The sequence below is a fragment of the Ixodes scapularis genome, unplaced genomic scaffold, assembly GCF_016920785.2.
Source record: "Ixodes scapularis isolate PalLabHiFi unplaced genomic scaffold, ASM1692078v2 PGA_scaffold6__148_contigs__length_123643588, whole genome shotgun sequence".
Taxonomy (NCBI): Eukaryota; Metazoa; Arthropoda; class Arachnida; order Ixodida; family Ixodidae; genus Ixodes; species Ixodes scapularis.
In genome coordinates this window covers 22,370,266-22,397,805 of record NW_024609881.1, presented here as the reverse complement: position 1 = coordinate 22,397,805, position 27,540 = coordinate 22,370,266, and the positions used below count along the sequence as shown (strand labels likewise).

Below are 27,540 nucleotides of genomic sequence, written 5' to 3'. Positions count from 1 at the left end.
TCACACCTGCTGTCTTAATCAAACTTGGCACAGTTCGTGCACAAACTTAGTGAACATCTCACTCGCCTCCAATATCATCGTTCCAGCAGTCCTACGTTTACAGCGACGAGCAAAGTAAATTTCCCACTCAGAGCAATTATGGTGGCGGCCGTCTTTATTTATTATTTATTTATTTCAAAATACTATCAGTCTCTATTGAGACTATGATAGGGTGGGTATACAAGAGTTGGAGCGATTTTTCGGAAAATCGCTCCAACTCCTTTTTTGGCTGCAACTAGAGAATTTACCCCTAATAACGACTCAAACTCAATATATAAGAAGTGGAGAACAGCTAAATGCCTTTCTTAGGTTCGCCCCAGCACTCATGCAATGTCACCCTCAACGTATCGGCTCAAGAAGCAAAAGTTTCGTCCTCGCGCGCTTCCGCCGCCACAACTTGGCATACGAAAAGGCGCCGCAGGCTGCTGAACGCGCCTCACGGTCGAACGCCAGCTCCTCCGCTAGCGGCGCTGCGCGCGTTTTTCAAAGCGCCCCCTATAGTTCCCGCACGGAGTGTATAGAAGACTTCCACAAACTAGGGAAAGTACCCTTCATGAGAGATAGGTTAAATACATGTTCTAAAATGGAGCAAATATATCGGAACAAGCTTTATTAATATAATTGGCTATACCGTCTATTCCCGTTGAGAACTTAGGTTTTAATTTTTTTATCGCCTCAAGAACTACTGAGACATCGACAGTAAAAGCAAATAAAAAGTCTGTGTTGTTAATGTTGTCTGAAGCACTGGCAGTTCTAAAACTAGAATAGCAGTGACTAAAGTAATCAGAAAAACGATTAGCTATGTCAATTGGCGAGGACATATAGCCAGTTGATTCACGTTGGCCGGCCGCAAGTCTACAAGCCAAAATGGAAAGGCTGGAAAGGTTGCCGCCGTCGGTCATAGATGGCGGTAGTTGTCCAGAGTTTTGTCCCATCCTTTGTTTGCTGGTGGACACGATCCTGGAGAAGCTAGCCCTGAACAGCTCCGCTATAACAAAAAAAGGATTGTTTTTAGGAACGGTGGTTGAAACGTTAAAAATTAAAACCGTAAATAACCGAAACGAAAGCCATATCAACACGAAACGTTAAACGTAACTGTAACCGAAACGTTTTATTTTTCGGTTTGAGTCTCTGATTCTTTCCCGTTTCACGATCGCCAATCGCGCGATTCGCTTGCGTGTTCCCCTCGACGAGGTAACGCGCGATTTTACGCCTTGAAGCAACTTACTCAACGCGTTTTTTTTTTCTTTTTTGCTCGCTCGGATACAAACTTTACGTGAAGTTTTTTGTTTTTTTTTGCACCGGTTTTTGTTTTTAAATATGTCCGCGCTCGGAGATATTTCATGTTACTCAGTTAATAGATTTCCGCCCTTACGCATAACCCTGATTTCCTACTTTCGACTGACTTTATGATAAGCGCCCTAAAGGCACGATCACATTGGCGTCGCGGAGGCCTGCGGCGCGCCGGTCGGCGCTGCCGTTTGCCGACCCAAACCTGTTTTCGGCTTCAACGGCGCGACTTACGGCGCCGCAGAGTCAACCGCTCCGTGCGCGGTTCAGAACTGGGCGCCGCTCGCCGCAGAAGAGAGGAGCAATTGGGAGGAGGCGTAGATAATGACGTCGCGATGCCATGGCAACGCTCAAGCCGGTCCTCGGCGCGTCTTTCACGTTCCGAAGGACGTGTTTCGTGTCGTCTTCTCTCCCTATTTCCCCCCGATGCCTTTTTCAACGGAGCGGTTCCTTGAAACTGTGCGACTGCTTTCCTTTTTATATGACAAGGCGCAGACAGACTACCTAGATAAGGACGCTAATAACAACCGCTGGGAAATTTTAGGTGAGGAATTCGGAATTACGAGTGAGTTTCTCCGTGGCACTTGTTGCATGTCGTCTGTGTTGTGACGGATGTCGTGTTGATTTTGTGACACTTTCGAAAGTAGCCGTCATCTCTGGCGCGCCGCCGGATCAGCAAAGCACCGGCGGCGCGCCAGACCTGTCCTGTCCTTCGGTGTTTCGGTAGAACCAACTCGGCCGGACCCAAAACCTGCGCCTTCTTCCCTTCAGAGCGCGGCGACGTCCCAAGATCAACGAGCAGACTAGGATAATCACATTCACGCTGATCACCAGGTCATTATGGTTTCCTACCATGTAGGCAGCGAGTGCGGAACGAAAGAATGTAACGAAGAGCAGACGACGAAAAAGAGGGAAATCCGACAGGAGGGCAGATCGCGGGATCCAGTGCTGTCACGTGACGCCTGCAAAACGGAGGCCAATGTGGACTTCTCGTGTTGGGACGCCGGACGGCGGTGCCGCCCGGCGGCGCCGTTCACGCTAGTGCGGTGAGGCCTTAAGAGTCCGGTCGCGGGTTTTCGTCGACGTCGACAACTTCTATTCTTATAAAACCAACTTGCGGCGGCAACAAAAAACAAAATCATTGTTTTTGCTTTTGGTACGATACGAAAAAAAACCTTAGAATGGTCAGACAATGCTCCTAACGGTGAATTTCTGAGACTTATTTTCCTACTACTTTTCGCACGACCACCCCACTTGGCTGTCGTGCTTTTACATAGTTTTTGTTCGTTTGTTTAAGCGAATTAGAGGTGTTGTTTAGCATCGTCTTCTGTTCACGTGGGCGCAATTCACGGCGCGTATTGACAAGAAGAAACGATTTCTCTGCGGTCATCCGTTTTGTAGCAGCTTTCCACTGGGCAGTGTGCACATGCTGCAGCGCGTGGATGTCGCGACTTCTGATAATGGGGGAAACATTCTTGCGTGCCGACTTGGCTGGCTAGGAATGGCTTCAAGCGCTTCTGTCGTATCCAAGGTGAAAACAAAGTGTTTATTTCTAGATATCAAAACCCTCCAATCTATTCTATTCAGAAGGGGTATATTTATTTGTTTTTTAATGAATATCAGATTGATATCTGTTAAAGGGTAACTGCGATCGAAAACGCCATCAAACTAAATGACTGGAATCGCTTTAGTGGCACGAAAGATGATCAAAGCCGAAAAATTACGTCAAATCGAAGCCGCGTACTCCACTAAATAACGGTTAAGAGTTGAGTTTGTTGGTACACACGTGTAAAAATATCAGCTTTAACTTTAGAATTATACTTGAACACGAAGAAAGAAAATACAGGAGAGGACAAATAGCTAACTAATAATAATAATAGTAATGATAATAATAAACTTTTATTCGGCGGCGCCACCCTCAGACCATCCGATCTTAGCGGTGACATTTCAGTCGATGAATCCTCCCGTACCGACGGCAGCAGGGAGGAGATTGTAGATTTCGCACCCTTCACCAGTCAGCTGGCATCAATCAATGCCACTCTTAACCAGCTCCTTTCATTGAGGACAAGTGTGGAGACGCTGTTGCCTGTTCCATCTAAGGTTGATCAGTTGTTGGCCTTAAAACCAGCTGTCGAAGAGCTTCGCAACACGGTCCAAGGATTACAAACGACCGTTGACTCTTTTAGCTTGAAGTACGATTCCGTGCTCGCTCTGGCTATGACAAATGAAGAGGCAGTTAAAGAACTTCAAAAGGAGGTTAACACGGTTAAGGCAACAATGAGAAAGCAGTCGGAGACCATTGAGAGACTGAAAGACGAGCTTAATGACATGCAACAATACAGCCGTCGTTCCAACATGGAACTGCATGGTTTTCCGCTCTCTCATGGTGAGGATCTAATGAAGGTCATAAGTGATCTCGCTAGGCCCCTTAACCTTCCAACACCTCAGTCGTCAGATATCCTGGCAATTCACCGTCTGACCAAAAAGCCGGACTCAGTTCCGGTTATTTTGATTCGCTTCGCCTCTGTCACCCTAAAAGACGCTTGGATGGCGGCACGTGGTAGACTTCACAGGCTGTGCCAATCAGAAAACCAACCAAAGCTATTCTTCAACGACAACCTTACATCTGCGAATAAGGAGCTTTTTTGGCTGACGAGGACGGGGGCTAAAGGAAAAGGATACCGTTTTGTGTGGACCAAGAACTCTAAAATTTTTGCTAGGAAAGCCGAAGGCGCACCAGCCATTCGAATCAACACAAAAAACGACCTTCTGCTACTGGTGTAAAACATGACAACTTGTTTTTCTGTTCCAGACATTAGTTCATTTATTCAGCTTTTGGGCCCTCTTTCTAATAACTCTTTAACACTTATTCATGTAAATATTCGAAGTTTTCGTAAACACTGGGATGAGTTTCGTGCAGTAATTAATACCTTTACCGCGTCGATAGATGTTTTCGTTCTAACTGAAATTGGTTTGTCATCTTTGCAATGCAATCAATTTATTCTCGATGGATATAAGGAGTCATTTTACACCCGTGATCATGGTAGAGGTGGTGGGATTGCTATATACGTTAAAGATAAATGGTTACTATCGCCTCTGAGCATATCTCTTGTCCATGCAGAAACACTGGCTGTTGAAATTTCTTTGGCAGATTTTTCTTTATTTTTGTTCGCGGTTTACAGGCCTCCCTCAGAAAATGTTTCGCTCTTTCTTGCTGAACTAGATGCTGTGCTTAACCAGTTTCTTACGGAAGGACAATTTTGCGTCATTGGCGATTTAAATATCGATACTCTCAAAACCTAATAAATCAATAGTTTTTGATTATCTGACTCTGCTCTCAAAATATGGCATTGAAAATATTATCACCTTACCCACAAGAGAAGCACTTGTGGTTCAAAAATTAGTAGTTTCCTGTATTGACCATATCAATATTCGTGCTCCGGATATGTCTGTAAAATCCGCCGTAATTACTCAGAAACTATCCGATCATTACTTCGTTGGATGTCGTTTAGACGCTCAGGTACCCGAAGAGCAAGGAACCAGGCGCGATTGTTCGTGGATTTCAATAACGGATACGGTACAATTCGATGCTTTGGTCGCTGCCTTTGACTGAAACGAACTCCTGGTGTCCATAGAACCTTCCAATGTTTATAAAGCTTTCGTCGAGTTATTTCAATCCTTTTATTGTGCCGCCAAAAAAAAGGTTAATTTCAAACGACGGTCGTATAAGCCATGGTTTAATTCTGATATTATGACTGCAATCAAAGAAAAAGATACGTTGTGGTCACGTTCCCGTCGTTCACCAAACAATTTGCAGTTAAAAGCAGAGTATCGAAGCGCTCGGAACAAAGCTAATGCAATTATACGGTCTGCCCAACGATGCTCCTTTCAGCGAAGATTCTTTGAGGCAAGATCGAATCCACGTGAAACATGGAAGTTGATTAATTATTTTACAGGGCGCGGAGAAAAGGCTTCGCTTCTTGACTCCCTTCAAAAACACTTCGGCACAGATCTGCAATCAGTAGTAAACGACTTTAACAAACTTTTTGTATCGTCATCGGGCTTTGCGCGAGACAGTGATTTTAAACCGCTTGCCTCGAGCGCAAGTATTAGTCTATCAAACTCGGCGTTTCTTCCTCTTCTCATAATAGAAGAATTACACTCCATTTTGTTTTCTTTAAAACGCAATAAATCTCCTGGTGTTGATACAATTCGTATTAATGATCGCTGCCGAAACTTTGGACATGTTCAGCACGTACTTCTCACCATGATAAATCAGTTCTTGGTCTCTGGCGTCATTCCAATTGAACTCAAAACAGCACTTGTGAAGCCTGTTCTCAAGGGAGGATCGCCTAACAAGCCTGAGTGCTATCGCCCTATTTCTGTATTACCTTGCATTGGAGAAATTTTGGAAAAGCATTTGTATCTTGTAATGTCCAGCTTCATTGAAACTCACAACATCCTGTCGCCTCACCAGTATGGTTTTGTTGCTGGAAAGGGCACTCAACCACTGCTGGAAGATTTTTCTGACCTACTACACAGTGCTTTTGATCGAAACTTATGTTCATGTGCAATTTTTCTTGATGTCGACCAAGGCCTTTGACACGGTCAGTCATAAGATGCTTCTTTTTAAACTGCAGAATTTCGGTTTCCGTGGACCATTTATTGCATTGCTTAAAAATTTCTTTCTTGACCGCTGCCAAATCGTATCTATAGGAAATTTCAAAAGAGCTCGGCTGATGCTAAAAGCCGGTGTGCCCCAGGGATCGGTTTTGTCTCCATTGTTATTTAATCTTTTTGTTAATGATATCTCAACAAGGCTCACTAGTTGCAAAATTTTTCAGTATGCGGATGATACTTTACTTGTCTCTAGTCACATTAATTACCGCAATGCTGTGCAGTTATTGCAACATGATTCTGCACGTCTAATGGACCGGTTTTATGACAATTATATTACTATTAACACATCCAAAACCAGACTTGTTTGCTTCAGGAATCCGCTGAAGAGTGAAGAATTGGACTCATCATTTATGTTACACAGATCCAGCTGCCTTGATTGTACATGTAGCTCCCTGAAATATGTTGACACTGTTAAGTACTTAGGCATTTTCTTTGATTCAGATTTGTCGTGGTCAACGCATTTAACCCATGTTTCTGGCAAGCTTCGCAGTGTGTGCTGCTTACTTTACAATAATAGGGTGTTTATGCCATTTGCCGTTAGAAAATCAATTGCTACTGCTCTTGCTTATAGTATACTAAGGTATGGCATCACATTATTTGGTAACTGTACAGAAATATGGCAAACTAAAATTGACCGCATCCTTAGGAATTTGTTAAGAAGTGTTGGTTATCATTATGATCTTGCACCAGAAGCTGACATTTTTGAGGCTCTACAACTACCTAACTTCCATTAACTTTTTTTGCAATGTGTTGTTCTTTCTCATTTCTGGTGTAGCAAATTTAAACATCCCTTTGTGCCCCGCAGAGATTTGCGTACCTGGGATCGCTTCATAATCCCCCGGTGTTTCACAAGATATGGTAAGCGAGAGCGCTCTTATTATGTGCCATACATTTTTAACCGACTCCCCGACCACTTCTTTGAAGCTACAAATAGGAGAAAATTGAAAAATCTATTGAACAGTTTTACGCTTTAATTCATTGTACAATTTCAATAATGTACTGTTGTGTTATATGTTGTATCTAATATGTTTGCTGGGATATTGTGAGTAATTATTTTCTGTTTCTCACATAGTGCGATAGATGTTTTAAATGTGTGCTCTACGGACTTCTTTTATGCTATCTGTGACATTCCATTTGCTGGGTTCTGTCCTTCAAGCCTCTACTGGCTTCGACCGACCCGTCACCTTATAGTGTTATGAAGGTATCTAAATAAATGAAATGAAAAAAAATTATTATAAGAATGAGCAAATACTTGTGCAGGTCTGCCTAAGCCGAGGGAGTCTTGTGAGGCATGACCTTGCAGTACAACACGATCCTAATAGAAACAGCAGGTCAAAACAGGAAAAAACGAAGTACGCAAAAACATTCACTAAATGTCAACTGTATATCTATCACACGGAAGTATCATGAAATAACTTTTTGAGATTATTTTTGAGCCTATGGTTAGAATTAGTTAAAATATGTTGTCTGGTACCCGATTAAAAATCTTTGGCACATAAAGGGACCTATGGCTTTCTCCACAATAAGCATAGATTCGACAAATTTTATAGCGAGTAGTGTTCTTAAACGTACGTGGGACCACCGGTGTCCATGAGGATTCAACACGCTGTGGCACAATCTGTCATTTACCAAATCAAACACTAAACGCATAGCAAGTGTTTCTAGAGCTTCGTTGAAGAATTTGCTTGCTGCTGATATATGGGTAGGACATTCCGCACACTGATGGCTTCGGTATGCTTCGAATACGCTGTAGCGAGCGAAATTTCATGTAGCACTGAAAGCCACGGCAACATGGGAAACTATATCTAGCAGGTACCCGGGGAACCGCTAGTAATTTTATACGGAAATCTTCCCCCAAGTGATCACACTCCTGCTCTTGCCTGGGCGCATATAAAGGAGTCGAGTGATAAAAATTTCGTGCGCCTACCACCCTCTCAGCTCAGAAACGCAGGGGCGTTTTTCAGCTGGGTGCGCTGACCAAGGCTCAGTCTGCGGAAGGATATCCCAACAAGGAGCCATAGATGGCTATATAAACTGTAGAATAGCGCATAGCCGCTATAGCACGCCATCTAAAGACACCCATACGGTAGGCCATAAAAATTCCATAGAAAAGACCAAATAAGGCGCTGTGTACGGCTAAAGCAACTAAGTAAATAGGCAGCTCTAATACGCTGGCTAAAGAGACCCAGACATAAAGGAATACAAAATTATTTAGCTTATTATTGAACAATTTATAGATTGCTGTATCTAACCAGCGATAAGCAACAAAAAATTTAAACGCACGCATAGGAGACACCATAATAAAAAAAAACTACACAAAACAACTCCACGTGCTGAATAATGTTGATTGGGGTGATGTTCTGGTGGTGCTGATGATACTGATTTTATTGTTGAGAGGTAGTGCAGATGGTGCTGATTTTTTTTATTACTCGTACGTAGCGCTGAGTTCCGGGTTGCGTTTCGACTTTTATTACTGTTTTATGGTCGTTTAAATTCAGAGCCAGTGGTTTTTCTACCGGATCAGCTTGAATCCGCTAGAAGCCTTTGGAACGGATCTCCACTGCTTAAGTCAACGGTCCATGTCAGAAAAAGAATGTGTGGTATGGAACGTGGTTATATACGCATTTGAGCATTTGACCGCAGCGTCCTCTCGTCTATAAACGTTGAGCTAATGTATGCAAAGTTTAACGCGATTATATACGCATTTGACCGCAGCGCCCTCTCCTGTATAGACGTTGAGCGGCTGCAACGCCACTCAACGTTTCATCCATGACAGGAATCCCAGCTCTTGTGTTACTACCACGTCTCAGAGCCCCCTACTCGTCCCGTAGTCGTGGCCGAGTGGTTAAGGCGATGGACTAGAAATCCATTCGGGTCTCCCCGCACAGGTTCGAATCCTGGCGACTGCGCAAACATTTTTTTTTCTTTTTATGTGAGCTCGGACGCCGGCCGGACGGGCAGACCAACAGATGGACGGACAAGGCTACACCCTAAGGAGCTTCGCCCTCAATAACTAAACGCAGCCGTAAAAGCAGCTGTAAAACTTATTTTCTCTGGCCTACAACGTGCTTTTTTTTATATGGGTAATCCATTCTGTCAAAAATTCTGGTTTTCGTTTGTATTGCATGTTACCAGAAAAAAATCTAACTTGTGTCTCATGTGTTAATAATGTCGCGAAATAATTCTAAAGGGTACTGCTAAAAGTACAAACATTATTACATTACACATTTAGGAATGTTTGTTGAAGACCAGGTGTGCACTGCGTAGGGACGCCAGATGGAGGCAAATTACTAAGGCAAATAATTGGCATTTGATCGACTGCCCGATTGTGCTGTCTGCAAACTGAGTGGTTGAGCGCTGCTCATTTTTCTCCAGTTTACTCTGTGGCTGCCATGATTCCTTCCATCGTAAGCCCCAGTGCGACCGATGTTACCAGCCGAGCGGCCCTTTAAGCAACCCCGAAGGCACAACGTGATGGCCATCTTCCTCTGCGTGCTCATCCACCGGCTCTTGGAGTAGAGTGTAGGAAGTGCAACGATTTGTCTTTCATATCAACACATAGAAGAGAAACATCAAATTTCTGTAGGACCCAACATCAAACTAAGCCTAATATTCTCTAAAAATAAGGTGTATTGCGGGCAGCTTCAGGATTCATTTCAGTCGAAAATTTCGCAGCCAGAAAGGAAATCCCTATTTTCTTTCTAGCTGCAGTATGTTATTCACTTATATAAATTCTACGTGCGTTCACAACGTCAGGTGTCGTTCTGACGAAATCTGGCTTTGGCAGTCGTGGACTCGTAGATAAATTTGGACTGTTTTTTGTTTTATTTTATTTCAGCAAACATCCTGTTCGTTAACTTTCCTACTTTACCCCGGACTCCAGCGTAACACCTTCAAAAAGCTTCAGCTTCCTTCGATGCCGAAGAACACGCTTCACTTTAACCGCCCCTTCCCCTCCCTCATAATCAGATGCTTCGCCTACCGGCCTTACTATTAGCAGAGCTGGTAAATTTGTTCCACTTTGAAGATGTTGTGATTGACGGGCGTATGCTCTGGTGACGGGGAGGGCGAGGGAGCTTATTCCGTTTTATATAAAAATGGCTCAGTGGCAATAACATTTCACCAGGATCATTTGACGGGCTTGTTGGTTATGCATTACGCAAATAAAGGTAACGCATATACGAGGGCAAGTAGAAAATGCATATGTAAGTGTAACTTGATTTTCATACTGATTTTCTTGTTTCCTAATTTTATATCAAAACCAGTTTTCGTCTTTTTTCGTCGTTTTTTTAATTTTATATACTTACTTGCACTTCTGCTTTATCTTTCTCTTTTTTCAGTAAACATCAGTCGCAAATCAGCGCTTGCCCGTGTGTCTGTTCCTTTACTTGAGATTATATTTTACGCTATCTTCATTTGTGAAACAAAACTTCAGCTCTGTCTTCCGACTTCGCTTTGTTGGACTTTCTTTTTCTCGTGTCGTCGAATTTTTCGTACGATATTATAAAACTCGAGATGGAAGTCAAATATTTTTCTGCTTCTGAGCATAAACATTTAGCTTAGTGACACCGAGTTGTAACTCCTTAAGCAATTTTTCAAAATTCCTTGGAGCCATTCGTAGATTTCCAATTTAACAATATTTCATTATATTTTTGTCTAACTAATCATTTCCTGTAGAGTACTGCAGACGCTTCCGAGCCTGAGAAAGACTGTACAGTGCAAAAGGCCCAAATGAAAACTATTAGAAACAGCAATTTAACAAAGCACGAAAACAAAATGTAGCATAGAAGAAATCAAGGTCATTATTTACAAAATGTTTTCAAACTGACGCGAATCCTAAACTCACAATGAATATTTACACTTTTGTACTATCAACAGTAATTTTGGAAACTTGTTGCATACAGTAATTGACCTGAAATAATAAAACTTTTAAATGTATCCTTATATGCGCGAAACTCTTTGACCATTATTGTGCTCTTTGAACGATTGCTTTCTCGCGACAATTAAGTTATGCAAAACGAGAGATTTAGTTGAGTTAAACCCCGATAGAGGAGGTTAGAGTGAAAGGCTCCCGAAATCACCGGTAGGGCCCTATTTTCCAAAATAGTATTATATCGCTAGGTTGGCCACTCTTATGTATAAAATGACAACGTAAGTCAGATTTATATGTAAAAAAATCTGGCTTTGAGAAGCACTATAGTCGAACAACCATGAGCATTTTCAATGATAAATAAAAATGAAAATCGAGTGGTCACCAGATGCTTTTATTTGGAGGGAATAACTGTGACGGGAATCAAATCAAGGTTGAATGCAGTTCTTGGTGACTCAACCCCTTCGTTTTTCCACCATGGGATTTTGGGTTTCCGAATTCAACCGTGGTCGTACGGACACAGAAGATGAACCATATAAAAGGACGTCGAAAAACAGCTGCCACACCAAAAATTCTGAAAACAATCGATGACTTTTTTAGAAGACCGCCGCATAGAAGTACGTAGATTTAAGGAAGAGGTGGGTATCTCTTCTGGACGAGATTCCCTTATTCTACGCAATAAATTAGGATTAAAGTAACTTTTTTCCAAGAGGGATGCCTCACTTGCTCAATCCGGAGTAAAAACTCGTTCGAATCCGAACATGAGCCGACAGTTTGCAAGTGTTTTAAGCATATTGAACAAATACAAAGCGAGCATTTGTACCTGTGGACGAGACCTTGGTCCACCATTATAAAGAAGAAACAAATACTAAATGGAAACATTAGACTGGGCTCTTTGAATCGGCTCCGAAGAAGGCAAAGACCATTCAGTCACCTGGGAAGGTAATGGCATCAGTTTTTTGGGACGCCAAATAAATTTTGCGTATTGATTGTTTAAAAAAAAATGTGACTGGCCAATACTGCATAACACTTCTGGACAAGCTGAAACAAGGAATTCAAGAAAAACTCCCGGGAATGCTGAAGAAACAGGTGTTGTTTCACCACGAAAAGCGCCTGCCCATTCAAGTGCAGTCGCACAGAAAAACACTGACAGGATTAAAGTTCAAACCCCTTCCGGATACACTATATTCACCTAATCTGCCTCCCTCTGACTGCCACATATCCACAATACTCAGGACCTTCCTGGCTGGAAAAAAATATCTGTCGGATGAAGAAGGGAAGAAAGCTGTGAACAGTTATTTAGGGGATCTCGAAGAACATTACTTCCCGGAGGGGATAGCAACGCTAAAGAAACGCCTGACCAAGTGAGTCGAGCTTCGCGGGGATTATGTCGGATAAACTCGGAGCATAACTTAAATCAAAATATGTGTTGTTTTCCTTTTTTCCGCAAAGTTTTCAATCTACCCTCGTATTGGGCACGACAAATCTTGCCTCTTTTCAAAGCGGTTAGCTTGAAGCATTTCAAGACCTAATAATCTCATTATTTCAGCGACGCTATCAGTTTCCTTTTATACAGTTATCAGTTCTCTTTTATACAGAGGGGTGGTAATGCATAAAGTTGCCATTCGTGGAGCACGTACAAGGCTAGCGGTTGCGGTAAGGAGCAAGCTAGATTTTTACGCCTCTTTTCTAGTCCCAGCCTTCTACCTGTTCCACGAGTGGCAACATTCGTACACTGCTACGCTTGTCACGAGCAGAAAGTCTTTCATAAAATTACTTATTAACTGGATTTTGATAACGCTGAGACATTTCCTAATTGGAACTGTAACACCATTTTTATTACTTTAAAATATAATTATCGAGGTTTAATCAATTATCCCACTTACTGGAAAAAGTAGCCACCCACATAATGTCCCTCTGACCGCAGAGCTCACTGGCACAAACCGCACAAGTCGCATAAAAAAACATAATCATGGTTTCTTTTAAAAAAAATCTTTAAAAAATAAAAAGCACCAAATATATACGTATATATACAGTTCAATAATTACGCTGTGAGACACATCAGGTCAGTTCGATTCGCCTGAACTGGCTGAGCTAGTTCCGCAGTGCAAGAACTGGCGCATTCGATTCAACCGGAAATTGCACGACCGCTGCACTGGCGCGTTTGATTCATCCTAGTTCTGAATGAGTTCAGTCCCAGTTCAGCAAATGCTTGCACCGGCTCCGAAGCCAGTTCAGCGTTCGTGCTCTAGAGACGACGAAAGCAGACAACGAAAGCAGACGACTCTTCTCTTTCTTTCTCGCTGTGCTCGCTCATGTAAAGCATGTTTGTTATACACAATAACGTAGAAACTGAAGTCTTCCCACTCGAGGACGAAAATGGTATACCCGTAGTGGACGGAAACGGGATGGTGTACGGAACCAAGGGTAGGAATTATCTCGAATTAGATGCATTAAAAATCGTAAGAAGGCTGCATAGGCTTGCTTACGCAGCCTTGCTTACGTGTGGTGAATGACTTGCTTAAGCCAGTCATTACCTCTCGATTATACATCGATGTTTACAATGTTCGTATTCTATTCTTTAAGACGGGGAACGAGTTACGCTCGTCAATGACTCCGAGCCGGACGCAGACGCAGCTGTCCTGCAGCCTGCGTGTCCTCCCACAACGGACGTCGACAAGCCGCTGTAGAGTGCCGTGAAGACTAAGTCCTTTATCGGCTTCTATATGGAACTAAAAGAGTGTCTGAGAACAAAGGGGGGTTTCAGGTATGTCTTTGTCAGGATATCTTATAATAAATGCTAATATGTAGTAACCATAATGTTTAGGAATAAACGAGCCCTGTGGCAGCAGCTGGCCGACACCATTGTCGGAGAGTGCGACAGCGTTGTCACTGCTGACCAGGCCGAGAGCAAGTGGAAGTCTTTAAAAAGAGCCTACAACAACGCCAAATCAAGAACAACTTGTCAGGCCTTTCTACGTTGCATTTCGAATACGAGGAGTTCATACGTTCACTAATTCTTAATATCGGTCATCACTCGTAAACGTGCTGTTTCTGTGGCTTAGTGAGCTTCGAGACAACCTCGAGAAGAAGCACCACAATGCACCAACCGTGTTGTTGGCGCCTGGAAGTGTGCTTGAGAAGGAAGGAGAGACCAAGTCAGTACCTAAAGAAACGTATAATAAACGTAACATTAAACAAAATTATTTCAGCACCGAGGTTGAAACCTCCCGAGGGACAGAGGCAGGACCCTCCTCCCTTGCCTCAGGGCTGGCTCCGCCCTCAAACCAGCGTGCTCCGGCTGGCACACCGAGCAAGAGAAAGAGAGAAACCGCCCTGGACTCGCTGCTCAAGGTTTTCGCCGACATGGAGGCCAGTCGCAAGCAGCGACACAAGGACCGGATGGCTCTTCTCGGACGCCTCGTGACTGCCATCGAAAAGAGACGTGCTTCATGCACTTCACTGCACTTCACTACAGTTTGACTGTTTCGCAGGCCGTTTTAGTTTTAACTTTTACTATTTCGACTGGTGCACAATTGCGCCGTACAGTAAATTTGTTGAAATTGTCTTGCTGGTTTTGTTTGCCTCTCCTCTGTAGTTCCCTGATTCGTTCTTAATTTTTTTAAATTATTTCCGAGTTTTGTAGCATGTATTTTTTTACCGCCATATCTAGTTTGTTTTCTAAAGTTTTGTTGATTGTTAGCCTGAAAATAGCATAAGGAACAATGTTTCGTTTTAGGAGTCAATGGCACTGACTACCTGTGCGTGCCCCCATATATGTGTTCAGCGATACGAATGTAGTAGGATATTGGATCTAAATATTACAGTACGCCGAAATGAAGGAAAGAAATAACCCGTTACTTTGTTTAATCGGGTTTTCATGAAGTCAGTACCTTTCATTTTTCAAAGCTCAAGTACCATCTTCGTATGTTCATAGACACACACACACACACACTAAAAAAAAAAGGCGAATACTATTTTTGCAAGAGCAGGTGTAGATATCGCTTCCTAACATTCGGCCTTAGCAATGGCCTCTCAGATCCGTTCGGAGAGACTCCTTGTGGCGTCGTCCGGTTATATCGCGTGGTCGTCGCCGTTGGTGACTTGGTCAGGCGGGCGGGCGTTGTTCAGGTCATCGAAAAAGTCTCTCTCTGCATTACAGAAGTTGTGGAGAACGCAGGCGCCCATAACGACAAGGCAGCACTGTCTGATGCTGACGCTGTCGACTAAATACATTCTCTGAAATCGCTGCCCGAGCTGCCCGAAAATATTTTCAATTATCACTCCTTGTTGACCGTGCTTCATTTTATACGTAGTCTTCCAAGTCGGCAGGGCCGCTTTTGAAGACTTGAAGGGAATCGTGACGTATGGCAGCAGGGGATAGGCCGAGTCCCCCAGCAGTACCGACCCGCACACTTGGCTTCCGAGTCCTCGAAGACGGGGCTCTCCTTCAGGATGCGGGCGTCGTGCGCTGAACGGTGGAACCCGATGCAGACGTCAATGAATCGATTTTGATCATCGCAGATACCCAGCAGAACAATGGAATGAAACTTGCTCCGATTGTAGTAAGAGTTCGGAGACTCCGTTGGTCGCAGGATTTCTACTTGGAATTCATCAATCGATCGTTTTGTGGGGCCCTTTCCCCTTAGTCTTCCTCAGGAAGCCGGCTTGGCTCCTCCGACGTGTTTCCTGGTCAGGCCAGGTGATTATTTGTGCGCTGATATTGTTCAGAAAGTTCAGCACTCTTTCAATACAGAGGTGAACGGAGGACTCCGTTATGTCAAAGCGATCCGCAATCTGGTACATTGTGGCTCTCGTGCCTAAGTAACTAAGCACAATCAGCAACGTCTTCTCCGCCAAAATGTGCGGTCGTCCCCCAACGGAATCCGGGTAAAGCGCCGAAGCTTCATGTCGACCAGCCAAAGCCGCGTGTGTCTCTCTCGAAAGCCTGAATAAGCGCCTAAATTCGAAATCGAAGTAGGTGTCGACCACCTTTTCGTAGTACAGGGAACCCTGCCCCTGTCAGTCCGTGCCGAAACAATCGAGGCAAGGACGATGATGTCGTCAAGCTCATCATCGCTTTCGCCTTCGATGAGCGCTACTGCTGCCGCCGGTAGGTTTTGACGGGACTTCGTCATCCTGATCTCGCGAAGGTACCCAGGTGTACGTGGTCGATGAAATGCCCATGAAAGCGATCGCAGCACGAAATCAGACGATATAAAATGCAGACATGTTTCATTGGATGCTGCACGCACTTTGTAATAGAATGTAAAGAAACATACATGTAAAATATTTTTGTCAAAGAAAGCAATATAAAAATACCGCGAACGATCTTATCATGCGCTAGCAGACAAAATTTCATGGCGACACAGCCAGACGGCAAAAGCAGACGACGCCTTGCGCATCCGTTTTATCGGTACTCCGGATGTCGATCACAGCGCCAGTCCTAACGCGGCGCCTGCACTGGTTCTGCGCTGCCGCTGCACGACTCCTGCACTTCTCTGAAGTCGCACAAAACTAGTTCAGAACTTTCTAGCCGAATGAAACAGACCTATCGTGAATTAGGAGAGAAGCCGAAATTAACACCTGTAGTAACAAGTGAAGTCCAAAATATAAGTTGGTTCCAGTTTCGTTCCTGATTCAAAACGTGCCTGCTGGCGAAACTAGTGCCTCCTTTTTGTGTGTTGTTTTCAGGATAAAGAAATGACGTGCGCGCGCAGAACACTAGCTTCCTTCTATAAGCGGGAATAATTTGTATCGCCGAGCGAAGCCAGCAGACAAGACAGGCTCCGCAACTGGAACACCCAGCACGCATATCCGTCCTCACTATAACTGCCATATTGTTAAACGAGCCGCGCCACTTATAGAGAGTTGGAGTCGCCAATACTTACGACCTGGTCACGCTCGAGTACCACAGTGACCGCTGAAAAAAGTAGTACTGGTTTGCATTTATTCTGAGAGGTTGCGTTTGTTTCTGAACTCTTCCGTTAGAGAGGCTGTAGTGGAGAGCTTATAACTGGTCGATCGGGGTAACGTTGTTTATGGGCCGCCTTTGCAGTAGGAGCTGTGAGGAGGTGACGAGAGCCTTGATGATCTGGAAACTTCTCCGCCTTTCCTCCTGCTTTCCTCCTCCCCACGCTAAAACGCAGCGCGTGGTCCACTGGCGACAGATCGCCGCCAGTAGGTGCCCGCCTTTGTCGATGCCAAGGACGTCGCAAGCATGACATCGTTGGCCACGATTATTACAGATGTAATAGCATCTAATAAATTTGTAACAGGGAGTGTGATGAAGCAAAATGCGAGACATAGCAGCAAAATAATCAGCGACATCTTCGACTTTACGAGGTCATACTCTGGAGTGACTGGAATTGTGCCTGATTCCTTCACATAGAACGTGAATGTTCCGATATTGTTGACTATTGGTAGATTAAAATCTCTAACAAGGCCCCTAAAGAACTTCTCAGAGAGCATAAAAATATAATTTTCTTTGCTCGTTATTTGCGCTCACTATTCCCTGCTGAGAATACTGTCTTTACTAGTTTTGCATTGAGGAGATTCAGTGCCTGTAGCAGGCACGTAGCCAGGGGGGGGGGGCCCATGGGGCCCGCCCCCATGAGACCCCCCCCCCCCCCCCTGGCTACGTGCCCCATGGGCCCCCTGGCTATCTTCCATTATTGCTGGGACCTCTTCTCCCCCCTCGCCCTAATACAGCATTTTATCATGGCCCCCCAACAAAATCCTGGCTACGTGCCTACCCTATAGTATTATTTTACTGCTGTACGCATCGCAAGTGGTGAAGCGTTTAGATATGCTGGGCGACGCCCTGCAGGCTATGCTTACCGGCTTCACGGAAAACGAATGGAGACTGCGCGGGACACTTTTCCCCAGGTGATTTTTTAAAGAGTAATCGGTTTCGTGCAGTTTATAGTCGCGGGACCGATTGGAACCCATATCAATGGTTACCATTCCAGATTTCTGGAATTGCGCCGAAGCAACGCAACAACAAAGCCTCATCTGGTGACTACGAAACACGTAAGGAGAGCGTGGGCATGTCTCGAAATGTCCGATCACCAGCCATATTGATGCATACCAAAACCTGTAGTGTTTGGGCACCGGATCGATGCAGGCTTCTGGCGTTCCTCGATGACGGGACATCATAAGAAGGGTCCGAAATCCGTACAGAGCGTTCTCTGCAATCAGGGACCTTAGTTTGCCCCAAGGCCCGCACCACCGTGTCCCTTTCACATCGAGGCTCTTCTGCCATTGAATATCTTGAGCGTCCCAAGATCCGCCGCAGCACACGGAAGTGGCATCCTGGTCCGAGCGAGTCCATTTGTTAAGGAATAAATTAAATTATTGAGTTGATTCACTGGAGCAGATTGCCCCTGACATTTAGATGGTGTTATCCACGGCAAGCAGACAGAGCATAAGATTGGAGCACCATATCGGCACTAGCGTCAGCTACTTGTTACTGAGCTTGATACTCAATAACCATGAATCGGTTTTAATATGTTGAGAATACCAGCCAGCGCGCGGATTTTATACTGGGGTGTACTTGCCTTCAACGCGGACCTTATTGATTCAACTCCTTGTTTTTGAACACACAAAAAACAAAGGCTCTTCCCGACAGAAAATGGCTCACGCACGTAGTGTGTACTGAGTACCTTCTGATGTGGCTCGTTGATATGGAAATTAGAAGAACCCGGAATCGATTTATTGATGCCAGATGATGTTATAGCATGACATGCTTCAATGTTTATGCTGCGGCAGTCCGAAGTAATTTGTCCAAGAATATTGAGACACAATCATTCAGTGTACCCAGTCTTCTGGTAATTAATATTTTATGCTCATTTCTGAGGCAAGATGAGAATGTATAATGTGGCCCTTCTTTCATGATTTTTTCCGCTGCTTTATGAAGAAGGCTTTAGTAGATATCAGACCTCAGCACGCAGGTGCGGGAAAATGTCAAAAATACAGTAAAGACGACCATGTTGCATTTTACATTAAATACGTGTAATGCGCCGTTACATTGAAATGTTCCCCATGAGGTATAAGCTATATTTAATGCATTTATTGTCGAAATGTACGCTATTCATCGACTGGAGAAATGCGCGTGTCAATAAAATATTGTGGTCAGATAATTTTTCCAGCGTGTCTATCCACCAACCGATATCCCGTCCATTGACAAGTTGCAAATGTTTAGAACACGTGGTGCGCCAAATGGTAGGTTTTCTATATATAGAAAACCTACTCTAGATGCACCCACAACGAGGCTGGAAGATTGACGAGGAATGAATGTTACTTGAGAAAAAAGAAACTCGGTTCCCTAATAAAATATAATGCAGTCAGTCAAGTGTTCGAAAATTATAATTGCTTAAAGTTTCGGTTGAATTGTGTCGTGCAAACTTTGCGAAACGTTTTGGTGAAGCCCAAGAATACTGCATCGATCTGTTTCTTGTTACTTACTGAAAATTGCAAAGTCCTGACACGTCGGAAGCGGAAGCGTTGACACACCGTGCAGAAAGCTGTGCTGTAGGTCCGATAATCTTTTTTTTTTCTCTGAAAACTGTGTGACATTTTTGCGCTCCACGTGTTTTAAACATTTGCAACTTGTCAATGGACTGGACATCGGTCGGTGGATAGACACGCTGGAAAAATTATCTGACCGCAATATTTTATTGACACGCGCATTTCTCCAGTCGATGAGGAGCGTAGATTTCGACTGTGATGCATTAAATATAGCAATACTTAATTGGGAACATTTCAATATAACGCCTTATACATTTATATAATATATATTGCAACCCAGCCCTTTTTAGTGTATATTTGGCACCTTCCAGCACCTGCGTGCTGAGATCTCATATCTACTAAAGCCTTCTTCAAAAAGCAGCAGAAAATATCATTAAAGAAGAGCCACATTATACACTGTAATCTTTCCTTAGAAATGAGCATAAAAATATTTTTACCAAAATATTGGGGTACGCTCAATGATTGCGTCTCAACATTCTTGGACAAATTACTTCAGACAGCAACAACATCAACACTGAAATATATCACGCTATAACATCATCTGGCGTCAATAAACCGATTCCGGGTTCTTCTAATTTCCATATCAACGAGCCACATCAGAAGGTACTCAGCACGCACAACGTGCGAGCTCTATTTTCCGTAGGGAACTGCATTTTATTTTCTGTGTGCTCAAAAACAAGGAGTTGAATCAATAAGGTCCGCGTCGAAGGCAAGCACACCCCAGTATAAAAGCCGCGCGCTGGCTGACATTCTCAGCATATAAAAATTAGTTCGTCGTTATTTAGCATCGAGCTCAGTAAGGAGTAGATGACGCCAGTGCCGGTATGGTGCTCCAATCTTTGAGAAGTATGCTCTGTCTGCTTGCCGTGTCTAACGCCATCTATATGTCAGGGGCAATCTGCTCCAGTGAGTCAACTCAAGAATTTAATTCCGTCCTTCACAACTGGACTCGCTCGGACCAGGATGCCTCTTTCGTCTGCTGCGGCGGATCTTGGGACGCTCAAGATATTCAATGGCAGAAGAGCCTCGATGTGAAAGGGACACGGTGGTGCGGGCATTGGGACAAACTAAGGTCCCTGATTGCAGAGAACGCTCTGTACGGATTTCGGACCCTTCTTATGACGTACCGTCATCGAGGAACCCCAGAAGACTGCATCGAACCAGTTCCCAAAGACTACAGATTTTGGTATGCATCAATATGGCTGGTGATCGGACATTTCGAGACATGCCGACGTTCTCATTACGCGTTTAGTAGTCACCAGATGAGGCTTTGTTGTTGCGTTGCTTCGGCGCAATTCCAGAAATCTGGAATGGTAACCATTGATATGGGTTCCAATCGGTCCCGCGACTATAAACTGCAAGAAACCGATCACTCTTTAAGAAATTACTTAGGGAAAAGTGTCCCGCGTAGTCTCCGCTCGTTTTCCGGGAAGCCGGTAAGCATAGCCTGCAGAGCGTCGCCCAGCATATCAAAAGGCTTCACCACTTGCGATACCTACAGCAGAAAAATAATACTAGAGGCACTGAGCCTCCTCAATGCAACACTAGTAAAGACAGAATTCGCAGTAGGGGATAGTGAGCTATATTACCGGGCCAAGAAAATTGATATTCTTATGCTCTCTCTGAAAGTCTCTAGGGAACTTGTTAGAGATTTTGATCTACCAATAGTCAACAATATCTTAACATTCACGTTCTACGTTAAGGAATCAAGCACAATTCCAATCACACCAGAGTATGTCCTCGTAGGGTCGAAGCTGTCGCTGATTTTTTTGGCGCTATGTCTCGCATTCTGCTTCATCACACTCGGTCTTTCAGATTTATTAGATGCTACTACATCTGGCATAACTCTGGCCAACGACACCATGCTTTTCCTTGTTGCGACGTTCTATTCGACGTCTTGTGCTTTGCAAGCCTCTGGCCGCTTCTGTACAAGTCGCCGCTTTGTCGTCCTAGCATGGGTCCTGGGCAGTTTCTCCCTTTCGGTGTACTTCAAAGGCCAATTGACTTCGTGGCTGGTCGCTCGCATTCCAGAACCGATCGTGGACGATATTAATAAACTAGAAACGGCTTTGGATGCCCGCGCAATTCGACCGTGCGTTACCCGAGATACATTATGGAAATCAGACGTCCTTAATTCACACCGAAGTGTAGTCCTGAAAAAATTGGAGAGATCTCTTGACCCGCAGGCGGACGAGGGCACGTTTCATGACTGCTTCACATGCGCTTCAAAGAAAGGCCGGCTGTGCATCGCGGTTAGACAGAATCCATGCATAATGCGCTCTTTCTACCCCAGATTGACTGAGTCAAAGGATCCGCTGGCACTATTCTACGTGGGCGTACCTGTGCGGAAGCACTACCGTCTGTCGATGGCCTTTCGATCTCTCGTTCAAAGAGTCGACGAGACAGATTGGTATCACATGGCCATCATAAGCTGCAGGGCATCTCAACCCAAAGAAAAAATACAGTCGTCAACGGAGTCGCTGAATTTTGTTGGTGTGGCACAGTTTGTATTGCCGTGTTTTGGTGTGTCAGTTTTTGTGTTATTTTTGGAAATGCTCCTTGGGCGCTATTTTGTTCTGCGTGCTGCGAGATCGACAAGAATACGGGCAATGTAAGCATTATGTAAAAAAATGCGAGAACCGACTCTTTGATTCGTTTTTGCAATTGCATTACAGCTGTGCGTTTTTTTTTTTTTGTCTAAGACCTTTCAGTTATTGCTGATAAAGAGTATTCGCTCAGCGGAAGCTCAACCGCGTCTCAATGTTTTGTGCTCTTGAACACTTATGCAAAATGTGTAATTTGTTAAGGACAGCACAGATGCGTGGTGCATTGAAAGTCCACATACAGATCGCTATATAATATAAAGGCACTCAATACTGGGAATCGATTGATTCACTTCATCGTTGCAAGAAATTGTGTTTCTTGCATAGTTTGTGATTTAGCCGCAAGTATGGGGCCTCAAGTGGCCGTGTGAAGCACGCTTCGACATACGGATTGTTATGTTGTTTTTTGTTCGAATTCTAATAAACAAATTAGGAATTCATTGAGTTCCCTTTTTACATACACGCTTAGTGCTATAAGGTCTTGTATGTTGCTCCATATTCTGCATTCCTTTCATGCTGTAACCGGGAAAGTAAAGAAGGACGCTTTGTTAGAAAAAAAAGCAAAAAAGGAGGACTTCCGACGTAGGCATTGAAGAAGCCCGTAAAATTTTGGTCAAAGCGGTGGGGTCTCAATACCGCAACCCCGCCTATATTTGCGACCAAGTCACCCGGAGCGCGCGTACGGGGAGCGCTTCTCCTCAATACGGCTCAAATAGTTTCCCGCCTTCCCAATAAATGGCGCCATTACGCAGGTGTTCAAGACGTGCTAGAAATGCCTTGCTTTATGCGCATGTACACGCCCGGCCCGGTCGGAAATTGATTATGAATGGTTGACCTTTACCGCATTGTTCAACATATTTAGCTAAGTATGAGACTTCCCTTACAGAAATGGCAGATGTGGACTTATATAAAAAAACATAAATATGGATATATAAAAAATTGGGCAGATCTGGCCATATCAAGCACATCAGTTTATATAAGCATTATATAGCCAGATCTGCCCAATTTTTTATATATCCATATCTGGGTCTGCCAAATAGGCGTATATCTGCCTCCCATATCAGGTTTTTTTTTTTTTTTTTTTTTTTTATTCTTGCAGATTTGTTTAAAAAAAAAAAGTCATTAAAGCTACACTTATGCGGTTTCTACGAGTGAGTTATACGCCCAGGGGGACATTACGTGGGCGCTAAGCTTTGCGATTACTCGGCTAATTAATTAAAATTCACTGATGAACCTTTCAATTAGTGAAAATAGACATACGGTTCCAATAAGCAGCTAGCGGGGCGTCGTTCAAAATCCCTAAATCAGTCATTTTCAGAGTCTTTCAGCGCGTGAGAAGCGCACTAAAGTTACCAATCGTGGAACAGGTACAAGGCTAGCGGTTTCGGTAAGGCGCCCGCGCAATTTTTCTGTCTGTTATCTAGCCCCAGCCTTGTACCTGGTCCACGAGTGGTAACTTCAGTGCACTACTGCGCTTCACACGCGCTCAGTCTTCCTAAAAATTACTGGTTTACTGGTTTTGGACGACGCTCAGCAAGTTTCTAACGGAAGCCATATGTCTATTTTCACTAATTTAAAGTTAATTAATGAATTTTAATTAATTTTCCGACTTATCGCAAAGATTAGCAAACTACATCACTCTCGTACAAACGGCATAAGTGTAGCGGTCACGGCTTCTTTTAAAACAAATCTGCAAGATAAAAAGAAAACGGTATTTACCATGCTGGTAGCTGACTCTTCGACCCTCCACAGCGGGAGCAATGGTAAACTGTGCCGCGCTCGGCTGTAGCGAATACCCGGTATCCCGACGATCGTTTCGTCGGCATGAACCGCGAGACAGAGTGTCCGTCAAGTTAGAGAAAGTACGAGCGGGAGGAGAGGGGTACGCCCGCGGATGACCGAGTTTGCGGCACGCATCTCATAGCGGCGAGCAACGGCACTTTTCTACCGTTGTTTGCGTTCGTGCACTCCTTTGCATCGGCTTTTGTCCATTCTTGGAGTAGATGTCCTGTGCCTATCGTTACATAACGCCGATAACGGCGATCGGTTGGCGGCGGCTCCGTGTGCAAGCTCGCCGAGACGCCGCCGTCAGGGGTTCGGTTTGTGCCGTCCGCGAGGCGGTAACCCTTGCAAGGAGCGAAAGTATGTTGGCATGCCGGCTAGGAAACATCATAATATTAAGCCTGAGTCAATGAGAGTTTTCCGTTATGTGATTTATCCACATCTCACGGTTTAGATTATGACGGTAACCTAGCATTGTTTACCAGTATTTCGCAAAATCGTAACAATCTTTCTACAAGCGACCCGTAAAGCCGCTCGTCAAATTTTGGAACGCGTAATTAAGAGTCTGTATTGCTGTTGTTTTTCGGCGACTCGTCAAAACTTTGTCGGCGGCATATCGAAACTTTCTGCTTGTAGCGCAATCGCACCAATGCCGAAACATTCTGCACAATGATTCTCCCGGCTGCCAGGAGATAGACACGGCCTAAGTCTAGAGGTAATCTGGAAGAATACATTTAGGAAAAACGATCAATTGTCACGAAATAGGTTGCAGCGCACTTACGATGACGAAACGCGACTTGAAAGGTGGTATTTGAGGGAGATGTCGACACGGCCATGGCAAAACCACCACTCGAACACAGAAACGAGAAGGTGCCCGTGAAGATTCAACACGATTTAGCCCAAGCTGTCGTTTGTAGAACCGAATACTAAACGCATCACAAAAAATTTTTGGGCTTCTTTGAAGAAATCGCTTGCAAAAGCGGGCATACGCAGCGGCCACACGCCAAACTAGGTCCGGCTAAACGCATTCCGAGATCGACAACGGCTAATGCGTCATCCGTCAAATCTCGTGACCACTTACCTTTTACAACGCTTTCAGCTTAGGGCGAGAGAGGAAAGGATGGAAGGAGAGGCCAAAGCGGGGTTTCACGAACAAAAGGCTTATGTTATGGGGCCACAACAAGGGGATGTGTCACTTGTAACGAGGGTTGACAGTGCTGTGAATGCTATGTGCGGCCTTGGGTGCCAGGCAGGTGCGATGTCCTGATTTGTCACCAGATTCTAGACTGTAGTCACGTCACCCTAACCGGAGACACGACTGGCCTAAAACACGCGTAGCGTCTACCCTGCTGTCAATACCGAGTGAACATACAGCTCTATGAAGTCTAGCTTTTGAACTCAAAACGATGCGAGTTTCAAGAGACTATGTTTTACGCTGTATAACCGACATTATAATTTTAAATGAAAAAATAGACCCGACTATTTTTTGTGCATAATGTTGACAAATAAATAGATAAATAAATATGTATATATATATTTTTACCAATAAATTCAAATCATGTGTACATTGTTTCAAATTTTTTTACGAACGAGTTACACATAAAAGACACCACGGACAGCACATCTTCCGACTTCCAACACACGATAAATCGCCGACGCTCGCGAACGAACGGATGCGATGCTGCGCGAACGGTTTTGAAAGAGCTGCGTATTGTACACCGGGCGCAACGGCTTCCGTTCGAAGGGAAAAGGATTGGGGACGGCGAAGTAGCGTCTTGCATCTTGAGTAAGCTAACGGTTCGTGTTTACCCGCTCAATTTAGCGGCGAAACATGAAATAAATTAGTTTCACTGCCAGATTTCGCTGCAAAATTGACGTCACGTGACATACGTACCAATTCAATTTGTCGCTAAATTTAGCGGGCGGTTACACCGATGGCGACGCCAACACCGCTTAATTTGGAAACGGGTGCCTAAGAGCTGCGACTAAAATCCATTATTTAATTAACTCGCGTTCCGATCGCACTTCGTCATATTGTCACACATCAGACATACAACCAAATTTCATTTGTTTTTCAATCTTCAAATTGCGCAATTGATTAATTGGTCCAAATTCCTTGAATTACTTTACTTTAAGGATGTTGACTATAGTGAACCAATTACATGAGACTCGTGCTATATAGATCAATCAACTAGTGTCTTAGCGAGTACATGTAACTTGTTGCTTGCACGACTGAAACGGGCCCATATATCATTATCAGGTGCTATATTTGCATGCGTATATGGCGATATATAAACGTATTTACGCACTTATACGGACAGATCTGGCAGTATTTGCCCACCTATTTAGCGAAAAACGGCCATATTAGCTCCATTATCTGGCAAAATACAGCCCTCCTTGACTGCTTATATTATCATATCTGGCCGTATATAAAATATATCAGGCCCATATCTGACATTTTCGTACGGGTTTGTCCTCCTCTCACTTTCACTTTGTCTTCCACGGAAACGCAGCTCGGCCTCAAGCATGAGCAGAACATGGAGAGCTTAGTTTCTACAGAAGGTTCATCTCAAGTGGTGGGGAGCTTTTGCAATTTGAAGGCGGGCACCTACTGGCGGCGATCTGTCGCCAATGCACCATGCACTGCGTCTTAGCGCGGCGAGGAGGAAAGCAGGAGGAAAGGCGGAGATGTTTGCAGATCATCAAGGCTTTGTCACCTCCTTGCAACTCCTACTGCAAAGGCGGCCTATAAACAACGTTATCCCGATCGACCAGTTATAAACTCTCTAATACAGCCTCTCTAACGGAAGAGTTCAGAAGCAAACGCAACTGTTCAGTATTTTCAACAGCGATCGAAAAGAGAGAAGACGACGGCGATCACGAGAGGGGGCTTAGGGGAAGCATCAACTTTTATACGCCACGGTGCGAGCTTGAAACGGGCATCGTCCCATTAAACCCATTATCCATGCTGTAACCAGTAATATCGTCCAGTTATTTTACAAAAGATTTGGTGCCGAAACTCGGGAACTCGTCGCCTCATCAGCGGCCCTTACCAGAACCGGAGGACGATCTGACGACATGAAACGGGTCAGAACAAAACGGACGGCTCGTCGCGGTCAAACAACCCGGCTAATCAAGGAGGTCAGTACAGTATTTTCAAACGAAGCCTACGACCTGAAAGACCTTATATTGTTGCACGAACGATTGAGCCGCAGCAGCGAGGAGCTCAAGACCCTGAATCGGGAGCTGGAACAATTTGTGGCAGATGGAGATTTAGAGCAAGAACACGAGAGCGTAATGAATTACGAGGACCAAGTGGCCAGCGCTCTAGTTACACTGATATACCACACTGACCGGCTGAAGTGCAGTCAGGCAGTTGCGGCACCTCCGGCGACGTCTGAAGCGACAGAACGACACCGCAAAGAAACTCCAACGTTGGTGGCAAAGCTACCGAAGCTGGAGATGCTGAAATTCGACGGACGTATCGGAGAGTGACAGTCCTTCTGGGGTATGTTTGTCAACACCGTCCACAAAAATGCGCAACTGCGGAACATCGACAAGTTTCAATACCTGAGATCACTTCCCACCGGAACAGCTGCCAAGGCTATCGCTGGCATTCAAGTATCGAACTCCTGTTACTCCGACGCAGTGGAAATACTAAAGGGACGATTTGGCGACACCAAACTTATAATACAAGATCACCTAGCTAAGCTTCGGAATCATCAAAATGTCAAATCATCCAGCAAC

General features: G+C 44.4%; 1 protein-coding gene across 1 annotated transcript; it reads left to right on the top strand.

Moving 5' to 3' along the window:
• Positions 1–203: 203 nt before the first annotated feature.
• Positions 204–27,288, top strand: LOC121838442. The gene is made up of 3 exons (XM_042294712.1): positions 204–211; positions 3,210–3,957; positions 26,785–27,288. Exons 1-3 carry the CDS (start codon positions 204–206, stop codon positions 27,286–27,288), a joined length of 1,260 nt encoding a protein of 419 aa, XP_042150646.1.
• The last annotated feature ends 252 nt before the right edge of the window (positions 27,289–27,540 follow it).